Source organism: Trematomus bernacchii, unplaced genomic scaffold, assembly GCF_902827165.1.
Source record: "Trematomus bernacchii unplaced genomic scaffold, fTreBer1.1, whole genome shotgun sequence".
Lineage (NCBI taxonomy): Eukaryota > Metazoa > Chordata > Actinopteri > Perciformes > Nototheniidae > Trematomus > Trematomus bernacchii.
In genome coordinates, this window is record NW_022987801.1 from 357,785 (window position 1) to 371,497 (window position 13,713).

At 43.7% G+C, this 13,713-nt stretch overlaps 1 protein-coding gene across 1 annotated transcript in view; it reads left to right on the forward strand.

The window, feature by feature from the left end:
• exoc6b (exocyst complex component 6B) overlaps positions 1–13,713 on the forward strand; it is a gene marked incomplete in the record, with an annotated part of 96,240 nt that overhangs the window by 63,334 nt on the left and 19,193 nt on the right. Inside the window, 1 exon segment of the mRNA XM_034150226.1 lies at positions 3,977–4,050. Coding sequence (XP_034006117.1) covers positions 3,977–4,050 — 74 coding nt within the window.

A 13,713-nucleotide genomic window follows, 5' to 3' on the forward strand; every position in this document is an offset into this window, starting at 1 on the left:
TTCATAATTAACTACGTCTGAAAGCAGAAGTCTAGGGCAAATCATTGCAAGTCTCTTCAGTGCGCATGTCACAAAATGAGATGCATTGTGGGACATGTAGTTTATGGGCAACGTTCTCCTGTAAAGCGGCACGTAACATTATAATACACTTATTATATTCTTTGCAAGCTCTTGTGGGGCCACATAAAATGAAGTGGCGGGCCGGATTTGGCCCCCGGGCCTTGAGTTTGACACGCCTGCTCTAGACCCATCAAGGATTCATTTACTTCCTTCTATGCATCCTCTTCTCTTGTAATCTTTCTTTTACTTTCCTAATTCGTCCACTTCTCTCCCCGTATATATTTCAATCAATCCTAATCTTCTTCCAGCACATACAAACACATTTACGCGTGCACACAAAAAGGCAAAAACAGAAAGTGCAAAATGGCCGTGCATTGCAAACCTGCCCCACAACTTTTAATACGAACTTGAAAGTGCCTTATGTGCAGTTTGCATCTGAGAACCCAGGGGGCGCTATGGCTCAACTGGTTTCAGTCAGAGCATCTTTGATTCTCTGAAAACACTCATTTCACCATATTTTCCTGCCCTCGTCACCCCACTTCTCTCACCCCTCTTCTCCCCCCACTTTGTCCCTCCTTTCTCCTCTTCATCATTTAAAATCTTCCTCACTCCTCAAACATCCCTCTGTTCCTTCCCCTCTCGCCTTGTTGTTCTGAGAAAGAAAGGCAGGAGGGGGGACGAATGAAAGAGAGTGAGGCGGCGTCGTTGGCTCCGTTTTTACATGATCAAAAGTTCTCAGAGTCACTGTGTGTGTGTGTGTGTGTGTGTGTGTGTGTGTGTGTGTGTGTGTGTGTGTGTGTGTGTGTGGTGTGTGTGTGTGTGTGTGTGTGTGTGTGTGTGTGTGTGTGTGTGTGTGTGTGTGTGTGTGTGTGGTGTGTGTGTGTGTGTGTGTGTGTGTGTGTGTGTGTGTGTGTGTGTGTGTGTGTGTGTGTGTGTGTGTGTGTGTGTGTGTGTGTGTGTGTGTGTGTGTGTGTGTGTGTGTGTGTGTGTGTGTGTGTGTGTGTGTGTGTGTGTGTGTGTGTGTGTGTGTGTGTGTGTGTGTGTGTGTGTGTGTGTGTGTGGTAGGTAATGTGCAGTGACATGCATGCAGTGCTGCCGTGGGGTTAGGAGGTCACGGAGTTATTGCACCAGACGCTGGGAAGACAAACTGGGGCGATGGAAAGAGAGAAAGGATACAGTCGAGGGACGGGTTGATGTAACAGAAGCAGAAAAATGTGAATACTTCAAGAGAAAGAGAGAAAAGGAGACCTTAAGATGTGGAGGAAGAGGGATTAAGTTAATAGGAGGAAGAGGAACAAGGGATTAATGAGATACAAAGTGCAAGGTGGATGGGAAGGAGATATTACAATACATAACGTTTGAGAAAAGATGGAGTCTGACGAGGAAAAAGGGGACAAAAAATAAGATGAATGGATTACATTTGAGGGGGTGAACTGATCAATTGAAGTTAAGATGAAGGGAGAGATAGAGGGGATATCAAAATCAGCTTTATTGTCAAACATTCGACATGTGTTATACATCCAGAAATCTCGAAATATCGTTTCCCGCAGTCAAACAAAAAGGGCCTAGATAAACGGGGTATACAGTTTAAAATGTCAATAATATATTTGACAGAGGATGAGGAAAAGGGCGACTGTAAACGAAGGAAAGGCAGATATACAAGTGAAAAAGAAACACACAGTGCATTTTTATTGGAGGGTGTTGAAGAAAGGAAGTGCATTGAGAAGGGATTAAATATTTAAAAAAAAGAGGGTCATAGAGAAGAATGGGATGCAAGAGGGCGAGGAACAAGAGGGCAGAGAAAATGGGATTAAATGAGAGGTGTGAAATACAAAAAATGAAAAGAGGGCAGAGGAGACAAACATGGATGAGAGGAGGGATTAAAGGAGAGTCTGAAAGGAGGGGGAAGCAGGAGAAAGAGGAATTAGAGATTAAATACAGCCAGGAATTTCAGGATTGTGCCGGATGAAAGGGAAGGGAGGTGCAGATGAAATGAATGAGGGGGGGGAGAGGTGGGAACATCAGACGAGGAGGAGAGATGCAATTAGATCTGTACAAGAAGGCTAAGAGACAATTACAAGTAAGGAGGGAGGAGAACGAGTACACACACAGTCATCAATGTGAGACCTACGTGGGAATAAAGGGGGCGTTACAGTGCAAACTAGTGAAAAACAGAAATGGAGCAACATAGTTAGAGAACGTAGAGACAAGTGTTAACTGTGGAGGAATAAATAAAGGAGAAAATGGGCTAAAAAAATGGTGTTAGAAAATGAGAAAACATGGGATCATTAAAGTACATCTTAAACATCTGGAATATTTTGTATACTGTATGTGGGAACGATAACACAAGAGGGGATTTGGAGTAGTGAGGGAAAGGGAGAAATGCAAAGAACGTGGCAGTTTTGAGTCAGCATCCCGTCTTTTATCAACAGTCAGGTTACGTTTCTTTAGCGGGAAACTTAAGCAATCCTCTGGAAGTTCAGAAACCGCTCATATGGATAGTTTGTGTGGAGGTAGAGGGGAGAAATGTTGATGTAAAAAGTAAAAGTTAGCAGGTTATTTATGGAGGTTTGGTCTGAGAACGAGAAAAAAGCTTATGTCAGACAATTCAAAGTTCATGAGCATTGCGCTGTGTGTGTGTGTGTGTGTCTGTGTGTCTCAAGGGGGTCACTGAAGATGGCAGGCGTGTAATCAGCACTGTGGTGTGTGTGTGTGTGTGTGTGTGTGTGTGTGTGTGTGTGTGTGTGTGTGTGTGTGTGTGTGTGTGTGTGTGTGTGTGTGTGTGTGTGTGTGTGTGTGTGTGTGTGTGTGTGTGTGTGTGTGTGTGTGTGTGTGTGTGTGTGTGTGTGTGTGTGTGTGTGTGTGTGTGTGTGTGTGTGTGTGTGTGTGTGTGTGTGTGTGTGTGTGTGTGTGTGTGTGTGTGTGTGTGTGTGTGTGTGTGTGTGTGTGTGTGTGTGTGAGGTGAAAGAGATTAGCTACAGGCTTGCTCTATCCCTCTTTTTCCGCGGCACTCCTCTTTTCTCTCGTTCCCTCGCTCAGAATACCAGTCGACTTGTTTACGGGGGCCAACTGACGCCAAGACCCTAGCTCACACTCCGTACGACCCCCACACACAAACACACACACACACACACACACACACACACACACACACACACTGAAGCGTCACCTTGGGTTCAAAATCCAACAGTCCTTAACTGTTCTCAAACATGCCGGCGAAGCCCTGTACCAACAACAAATAAACACACTCACTTGACAAGCCGACACAATGTCACACACACGCTCAGACACACACACACACACACACACACTCCCAGACACACACACACACACACACATACTCCATTACACACGCTAAACCACGTTTAAAACCTATTTGATTTAAACACTACAAAACCGCATACATGCTCACTCTCACAAACACACACACACACACACACACACACACACACACACACACACACACACACACACACACACACACACTTGACAAGCAGACACACTGTCATACACACTCTCAGACACAGACACGCCGTCACAACGACACCGACACCGCTAGAAAACCTCCACACACACATTTAACACAACCTAGATTTAAACGCACTACAAAACATTTCTCACCCAAAGCACACACACACACACACACACACTCTCACACACACACACACACACACACACCCTCTTTCTCTCAGCGACATGACTCTAACACCCTCCCCTCTCTCCCCCCCCCCCCCCCACCCCCCCTCCCCAGGCTGTCATTTGTCTGCCAATCTATCCCGATGCATAGCGAATCCCCGACCAGGTCTTTTATTATTCCGTTTTTCACCCTCTCTCTTCCCCTCCTCCTCCCCCTCTCTCCCCTCTCTCCGGGGGGGGGGGGACTGGGGGGGGGGGCGGGCTTGTGTTTTTCCCACAGGTTTTGCCAGAGCCGGCCCGGTCGCAGGCTTCCAGGGTGACACGTTGCTTCTGGCCTTCAGTGACTTGAGACAAGTAGGTCTTTGTCTCCCCGTGGTCCTTCCTTTGCTCTGTCTCTGCTTTTTTTCCCTTTCTCCCCTTCACTATCTTTTTTCTACCTCCCCCCCCCCCTCTTGTCCTTTTCATCCTTCCTCCCATCCTCCCTCCAAACACTCCTCCTCAAATCCGACTTCATCCTGCCCATTTGTGACGGTATTTGTGTATGTATGTTATATAGTGTGAACACAACAAGTTAGGGCTGTGCGATTATGGCAAAAATCATAATCACGATTATTTGGGTCAATAATTGATATCACGATTATTAAATACGATTATTCATTGACTTTGAAAACATCCATTTATTGAACTTTAAAACAAATACAAATAATAATTTGAACAGTCTCTTTTTAACTGTTGATTACCCTGAACGTATAATTCAACTGAAAAACCAATACAAAAATTAATGAAATAAATTACACACCTTAAAGGGGACCTATCATGCAAAATGCACGTTTGTACGTCTTTTCTACATGAATGTGTCCCCGGTGTTCCAGGGAACTCAGCAAGTGTCAGAAAACACAACCCTCTCTATTTTCCTCCATACCCAAATCTCTAAAAAAGGGGCTGCAACGGATCTGATAAAAACTGATCCAGATTTGAACACTGTCCTGACGTCAGGACGGTGGTGCTACGGCTATTGGGCCAACTCCACCAATCAGAAGGCGACAGCCACGGCCATTGCCGTTCGAAAGCGCTGGAGACGCTGTAGTACATATGCCAGGCCTGTAGGTGGTGCTGTTCTCACAGAATCTGCCCTTGCAAAAACAGAGCTAAAAAGTGTCAAATTGAGCAAAATGAGGCATGGCTAAAATGCATGATCTGTTTGGTATTTTGAAAAAAAAAAAGTATAAATATGCCTTATATAGGTATGGTCCTACACTATATTATTAAAATATAGCATGATAGGTCCACTTTAAATAAATAATATCAAAATAATAAATACCAATAAACAAGATCAACAAATATTTTGGAGCGCACTTCCACAAGCTACTAAACATATATAAATATGATAAATACAAATAAATGAGACCAAAATAAATTAGATCAAATATGTTGCACTGTCACAACCTAGCAAAGCAAAATAATTGTTTTTTCCGATTATGTTGTTTTCGTAATTGTGGCAGGCCAAAATCGTAATTGCGATTAAAATACGATTTAATTGCACAGCCCTAACTACAAATCACACGGTATCTGATCCTTTTTGACATTTGGATTCGGGCCACTTTCTTATGTGGATAAGATCAAAATCATATACACGTTTGATTCGTTGCAATGCATCCTCCATTTTTACGTTTTAAAACTCGACACACAAATCCGCTCTGAAGCAGGAGCTATTTCTCCACAAAAGGCATTGATTTGAAGTGAATGTGTCGTGTGACGTGCCCATTTATCATCTTGAACTAATGTTTTAAAAATGAATGACAAACTGATTCATCGAGAACATTACCAGGAGAATCATGTAATGAAAATGAGCTTAGCTAGTTAGCTCCTGATTAAATATTGATAAGTATAATATATAACAATATACTGTATACATGTTGTCATTAGATGTATAAACTCGTAGTACACATTTGTCTGCATTGAGTACTTATGATACTTTTACAGGCTGTCCGCGGGGTCTTAAAAAGTATTAAACGGCATTTTCCAAGGTATTACATTTTGTAGCTAGTTTTCAATAAGTATATAAATTGTCCAAAGAGGTTGTGTTGTACAGTCTGCCTGAATGTAATCATTGCGTAGGTGTGTAGTGTGATTCTGTGTAGTTTATTTATGACATCCCGTTGGATTTGACGTCATCTGAACAGGACATCGCACGCTCACTGCTTGATAGCGCGCGAAGGTCCGTTTACGCCGGTTGTTAAGCAACATCGTTATGGGGAAATGCAAGTTTGCGTCCAAATGGTTGGAAGATAAGGAGGAAGGACAATCAATACTGTATATAGTGAATGTGAGGTAAAGTGTGTCGCCAAGGTAACCGGTTGAAACTCAAAGTGGCGATGAGGTCTTAAAATGTATGGAAAGGGTCTTAAAAAAGGTCTTAAAAGGTTTTACATCTGACTTCAGGATTCCTGCTTATACCCTGATTTAGTACATCTGCCTGATTAAACATTAATACTTTTACATAAGTAGCCATTTCCAGGTATTATTTTGATCTTGTAGTGATTGTACTTTAACACTGCCTGTATCACCATATTGTAAATGGACCATAGCTTGCCTCAGTTTGTGGGTGATGAGGTGAAACATACCTTATATCTCCTACCTGACATGTGTCTCTTTGCAGTGTAAACAAAACTCGGAAAGATATTTGTTGTTCCATCATCTTGGTGGACCTTTGTTGATCTTGATTAGAAAGCAACTAACAAACAACATGGACATCATCATCATCATCATCATCATCATCATCACAATCACTCCTTTACTAGAACGTATGATGACTTGTGATCAGTTAGAGCTCAGGACCGCGTTACCAGTTTTCCTCGAGGCAAACCACGTTCCTCGGACATCGTTTTGAGAAACAGGAAGTGGCTCGTCTGAGTGTTAAAGCGTCTTGTTTCGGGTCCTGGGAAAAACAGAGCAGAACCAGTGAGAGGCGGGACCGAGCTGGACGAGTTCTGGAGAATACAGGATGTTGGGCGGAGTGTGTGTGTGTGTGGGTGCTGTATTTCGACTTTACGGAAAAAAGCGCTTGGCAGGGAAGTGCGTACGTGCGTGAAAGCGCGTGCGAGCGAACTCTCGACAGACACTGCGGTGTGTGTGTGTGTGTGTGTGTGTGTGTTAGTGTGTGTCTGTCATCGTCGCTGAATGTGTGAAGCAGGGCGGAGAGCCCAGGCGAAAAAAGTGTGTGACTTTCTGGCTGCTGCAGTGTGTCTGTGAATGTGTGTGTGTGTGTGTGTGTATCGTTGCAAAGTGTGTGTCATCGCAGTGAATGTGTGAAACAGGGCGGAGAAGAAGTCAAAGTTTGTGTGTCCGTCTTTGATGCGTTCGTGGAAGTTGTTGTGGAGTGTGTGAAAGTGGGTGGAAAAGTGTGTGTGTGTGTGTGTGTGTGTGACAGCGGATGACGGATGGGCCGGCAGGACGGAGCAGGGGACGATGAATGAGGTGACAGACAGAGACGGATAGCCCTTTATCCCTCCGTCACAACCCCTCTTTCTCTCCCCCTCTCCTCTCTTTCTCCGCCTGTCGGGATGATGTAGTGCCTCTTGTTCTCTCGACTGGAAGGGGGGAAGATGGGGAGAAGGAAAAAATTGCATTCATGCCGCAGCATCGATGTTTACTTCAGAAAAGCTCCATCCTCTTCTCCATCTTCCCTCCTCCTCTTGTGCCCATCACTTCGCTCTTCATTCAGCTTCCCTTTTATTTTTGAACTCCATTGTTTTTGTCGCCCATTCTTATCAAATCAAAAGACATTCCTTCACACTCGCACATCTGCCCCGGCGCATCTTTTTGTCTTCTTTCAGGTAGATGTTTTTGTGTGTGTTGACACGCTTTCATACGTGCAAGTATGACGTGTGTCTTTGTGTATCGGTGTGTGTGTGTGTGTGTGTGTGAGCTGGCAGTGAATGGCCGATAAATCACGCTGACGGGGACGTTTTGTTGTGTGGTCGGGTCCCGGTGTTCTGGAAGCTTCCGGGGTCCTGGGACCGGGCCGAGACAGGAGTTCCCCCAGGACACACACACACACACACACACACACACATTCACACACACTCTTAGATAGAGATGGACACACACAGAGAACACACAGCGAGATGATAACGGTCTGTGTCGAAGCAGTTTGAGAAACTTTCGTGTCAATCAAGGTCTCCTTCAGGTAATTTTTCATGCAAAATAGTAGAAAATGCTTTTTCCAGCTTCTTAAATATGGACAGTTTCAGCTTTTATCAACATTTTGTACTTGTTTAACTGCATATCTTTGGGTTTTGAGTCACAAATCAAGACTTTAAAAGACATAGCCTTGGATTTGAGAACCTCAGATGGACATTTGTCACTATTTTCTGACATTTCCAAACCCAAACGATTCATCGTGTTTGTTGCACGACATGTTAAAATATCATTAGGGTTTCGTTATCAAGCTGCAGACACTTTGCTGGTCGCATCCCACAAAGTATTTAGGTTCCATACCCTGCTCTTAATATCATAATATATCACGATACTGCTTCGAATCAGGGGACGGATACATGCATTATTTCTCACGTAACTTCATGTACATTTGAGTTTTAGTGATGTAAGATGCCTGCAACACACATAGAGGTCAACATGCTATCAACATAAACTCTAATTATAGTTCTCATACTGCGCCATTTACTTAATTTAACAAAAAAAGAACAACGTGTATTTCAAAGTATTCCAAACTGTCTTCAAAAAACCGCTGATTCACTGTAACAAGCTTATCTCGGCTGTCAGCAGCTTTCTCCCATTCTCCAAAATTGCTAAATAAGTTAGCGAGCGTAGGAGGCTGATTGTGTGTTCGTGTGTGTGTGTGTGTATGCACTCCCCAGGCTGCCCTATTCCACAGATCCTATCAATCCTCCTATATTTAGAACATTCAGAAGGCTGTGGTTACTTCAAACCTTTGGCTGGCCCTCTTGTGCGTGTGTGTGTGTTCGTTCGTGTGTGTGTGTTCGTTCGTGTGTGTGTGTTGCGGTGTGGCGTCCCCCCAGAAATCCGCTTGCACCAGTAGAGTTCCACTCATCCCCTTCTCCACTCGTTCATACGCCAGGCATGCATTCTTCCATCTTCACTTCACTCGTGTGTGTGTGTGTGTGTGTGTGTGTGTGTGTGTGTGTGTGTGTGTGTGTGTGTGTGTGTGTGTGTGTGTGTGTGTGTGTGTGTGTGTGTGTGTGTGTGTGTGTGTGTGTGTGTGTGTGTGTGTGTGTGTGTGTGTGTGTGTGTGTGTGTGTGTGTGTGTGTGTGTGTGTGTGTGTGTGTGTGTGTGTGTGTGTGTGTGTGTGTGTGTGTGTGTGTGTGGTCATTGATTGGTCCCTGGTCCATTCCTCTGGTTGACCACAGACACTCAGATTCCATGCATTCATCATCTGTCATCTGTTCTCCCCCATCCTCCTTTTCTCTTAAAGTCCATTTTGAAACTTTCACTCTTGTGATTATTTTGTTTCCTCCTCTCATCTTCTCCTCATTCCACACCTTTATTTACATTGGTCTCCTCAAACTGTCTCCTCCTTACCTGTCCTTGTTCCTTACTTTTTCCTCTTCTCAATGTTATCCTCTCCTCCTCCCTTCCTTCTCTCTTCTCTCCTTGCTTCTCCTTCTGCTCTATTGATGTGTTCAACCTTTTTCCACGTATTCCTCATATCTTCAAGGTGTTTTTGTATTCCTCTGATCCTTCCTTGTACTTTCCTCCTGTCTCCTTCTCTCCTCTTCTCTTGTGAAATGTTCTCTCAATTTCTTCTCTATTGTTTTGGTTTCTTTAAGCATGACTTTGCATTTGTTTAATCTTTTCTCCTTTCCTTTCAATACCCGTTTTTGGTTTCAAGTTGTTCTTCTTTTCCCATTTCTTGTAGTTTGTGATATTTTCGAACACCTTCCTAGTCTATTATCTCACTTTCTTTATCTCCCATCTACTGACTTCTCCCTGTCTTACATTAACTAGATTTCATTGGTTCAAGTACTCAGGTTTCTTCATCACACACACACACACGCACACACACACGCACACATAACACACAACACACACGCACACACACACACACACATACACACACACACACACACACACACGCACACATACACATACACACACACACACACACGCACACACACGTACGTACGTTTGCTTGCTTTCAGAGCTGTCTGCCCTCTGTCTGACACCTATGTTGTGTGTGTGTGTGTGTGTGTGTGTGTGTGTGTGTGTGTGTGTGTGTGTGTGTGTGTGTGTGTGTGTGTGTGTGTGTCCCGACCATTACCTCACGAGGCTTCCCTCTCCCTCTCCAAAAGCAACATGTCACAGCATAACAACCGCTCCCCTTATCGTGTGTGTGTGTGTGTGTGTGTGTGTGTGTGTGTGTGTGTGTGTGTGTGTGTGTGTGTGGTGTGTGTGTGTGGGTGTGTGTGTGGTGTGTGTGTGTGTGTGTGTGTGATGTGGTGTGTGTGTGTGTGTGTGTGTGTGTGTGTGTGTGTGTGTGTGTGTGTGTGTGTGTGTGTGTGTGTGTGTGTGTGTGTGTGTGTGTGTGTGTGTGTGTGTGTGTGTGTGTGTGTGTGTGTGTGTGTGTGTGTGTGTGTGTGTGTGTGTGTGTGTGTGTGTGTGTGTGTGTGTGTGTGTGTGTGTGTGTCGGCATAGCGATTACCCAGTGACAGGATAGCAGATTCTCCCTCTCTGCTCGTGTGTGTGTGTGATGAGGCCCGGTGGGAGAGCAGACCTCCATCTCACCTCCTCCTAAACCCAGACTAACGAGGGCAGGAGGCAAGATGTTTGGAAGATGGGGAGGTGAGGGAGTCATATTTTATGGAGTGAAAAGTATCAACACGTACTTTAATGATTTGCTGGTGCAATCTATTCATAGACTTCAAATCTACTGAATCAGATTTCAGTCAGTCTTCCAGGTCTCTTTTTTTACCATCTCACAGTAAAGTGTTGTACGTCTACACATAAGCTTATGATACTTACCCTTTCCTACATATCATATTCTAATCTCTCACCACTATTAAACTATACACACTGCGTTTGACTCTAAATTCACATATTTGAAACCACAGTGTTTACAAAATAAGCTGTGTAAAGATGCAGATAAGAGGTCATGTTTCCTCCTCCAGAGTGGACTGTTTGTGCTGTTTTTATTCTTGTACAGTATGAAAAACATTGTGTTCAGAGCCAGGTTATCTATCACTTCAGCAGGAAGCCTTCTCTCCATTCTGTCCCAGTTTGTTTGTCGCTTCATTGTTCCCGACTCGAGTGCACACGCTTCTCAACGCAACTTGTTTCCGTTCAGTTGCCTCCCACTGCAATAAACAATACACTCCTTAAGGATATAATCCCTCAAAAGCACATTTTTAGTGTCTCTACTTTAAAGAGTCCTCTCCTGCTGATGTTCAGGTGTATATCAGTATGTAGTGTCTCTACTTTAAAGAGTCCTCTCCTGCTGATGTTCAGGTGTATATCAGTATGTAGTGTCTCTACTTTAAAGAGTCCTCTCCTGTTGTTGTTCAGGTGTATATCAGTATGTAGTGTCTCTACTTTAAAGAGTCCTCTCCTGCTGATGTTCAGGTGTATATCAGTATTTAGTGTCTCTACTTTAAAGAGTCCTCTCCTGCTGATGTTCAGGTGTATATCAGTATGTAGTGTCTCTACTTTAAAGAGTCCTCTCCTGCTGATGTTCAGGTGTATATCAGTATGTAGTGCCTCTACTTTAAAGAGTCCTCTCCTGCCGATGTTCAGGTGTATATCAGTATGTAGTGTCTCTACTTTAAAGAGTCCTCTCCTGCTGATGTTCAGGTGTATATCATGTAGTGCCTCTACTTTAAAGAGTCCTCTCCTGCTGATGTTCAGGTGTATATCAGTATGTAGTGTCTCTACTTTAAAGAGTCCGGAATTAAACAAAGGAGCCTTTGCAGACCATTTAAATGCACTAAAACTTACAGGAAAGGGAACACCCCAAAGATGCATAATAGGACCTCTTTAATTGTTGTTTTTCCACATTTCTTTATTTTCCCGGTTCAATTAAAGTCAGTTTTGATGACATCAAGCTTGCACTATATATTGCTTTAATTCTCCTCAGTCTTGTTTACCTGTCAGTGTTCTAAAAATCAGGATGGATGGGATTTTAATTTCAGCTACTGCTCAGCTCGTAGTCTGTCAGCGTGATTTATAACCCCGAGGCTGGATCCAGAGTGTGTGTTCAGTCAAGTTGACCTGAAGTGTACACTCCTCACATGTGGAGGGATGTGATGTTTTTGGAGCAGAGGAGAGAGTGAAGGGTTAGAGGAAGGGTAGGCCGAGGTGAGGATGAGGACAGGAAGAGATAGCCGAGGTCACGGAGAGATGGAGGCAGACTGAAAAATCTGCTACCGTCACATTCCTGAAGCCTGTGGTCACACGGACAGCTGGTGTGTGTGTGTGTGTGTGTGTGTGTGTGTCAGGTTCAGGGAAGGGACTGCTGACGAACTGTACGTACGTTTGTTCGGGGTTAATCGGCGGCCATGCTTGACCTCTCAACTTGTCACCACACAGATGGGAAGAGATACAGATAAATGCAAGGTCAAAGTGCAAAACAGAAAGGGTGTAAACAACGGGGGGATGGCTAAAGAGTTGGAGGAAGTATCTACGATTTACAATTCAGGAAAAAGCAGTGAGAATTTTGCATAAGGCACATACTAGAGAACTCACAAATACACTGTTTATTGTGTCACGGCTGTTAAAATGTAAATATTTAATTGAACGATTGTAAGTATTGGTTGTAAGCAGCTGTGATTGACAGACCATGAGTAAGGGGCAGGTAAAATAAGATTGTATTCATGTTTTGTTTCAATAAGTGCCATGAGTGGAATAAAAAAGGAAAATGGCCACATTGACGTCTCGCCGAGAGAGAAAACGAGACATGAATGCTTTAAAATGTTTCAGAAAGCGAGGGATAGCGGGTGAAAGAGTGCAGTCAGGTGAAAGTGATACGGCGGCTGAAATGGACATACAGGGTGGTCTCTCTCTCTCTCTCTCTCTCTCCCCTCTCTCTCTCTCTCCTCGGGAGGCTGACACTTCCCTTCAAACGTCTGACCGGTCACAGAAGGGGGGATGAATAGAGCGGAGAAGAAAGAGGGTGAAGGGGAGGATGAGCAGCAGACGGACATCCAAATGCTCGCCCGCTATTTGGGAAAAAAGTGTTTCTATTGGGAGACACACAAACATGGAGGCAACAGCAGCACATTGGCTTTTAGTGGACACTCGTGCGTACTAAACGTTCGGATGTGGAAACACAAAACTGCTCGAAAACGTTGCTTTTGTCCCGGATTCCACTCATAGAAATGTTGGTGCGTCGTGGTGGGCGAGAGATTCATAATGTGACCATCCAAGAAGACTCTTACTGTGTTGCCTCCTCCTTCTTCATCATCTGTTCTTAAAAAGATAATGAAGCTGACTCTCTTCTCATCATAATATAGTACAGTAACATGAAAGTGTCGCCATTGTTGTAACGACATATTTAAAGTGGTTTCACATGCATAAAGGGAAGTACACACAGATGGACAAACTTATATTTCGATAGACTGAAAAAAGACAGGAAGTGCAACACCCATGTTGTTCATATTTAGACAGTCTTCACCTCGTCAGCAGGTGTCTTTACCGACTGGTAGAAGCTGAATATCCAAGAAGAATTGACCAAATCAAAGACTATCAGAGACTAGCTGGTGAGATATTTCCATTGGGAGGAGAAGGAGACCAAAAATGGAGCAAAAAAATAGTCAAAATTTGATTAAAAGTCATTCGGGCGAATAGAAATATTGATGATTTTGAGTATGTACATTTGCCAACTCAACTTCAAAGATGATGCGATATCCATGTTGTTACAGCTGGTAGTTAGTTTTCTGTTATGGCAGATAGTTAAACTATATAGTGGTTGTCGTGCAAAAGTATTTTTTAAACCCTTTTTTAATTTAGTTGTTTAACTGTAGTCTTTTATTGATAAAACTACATAG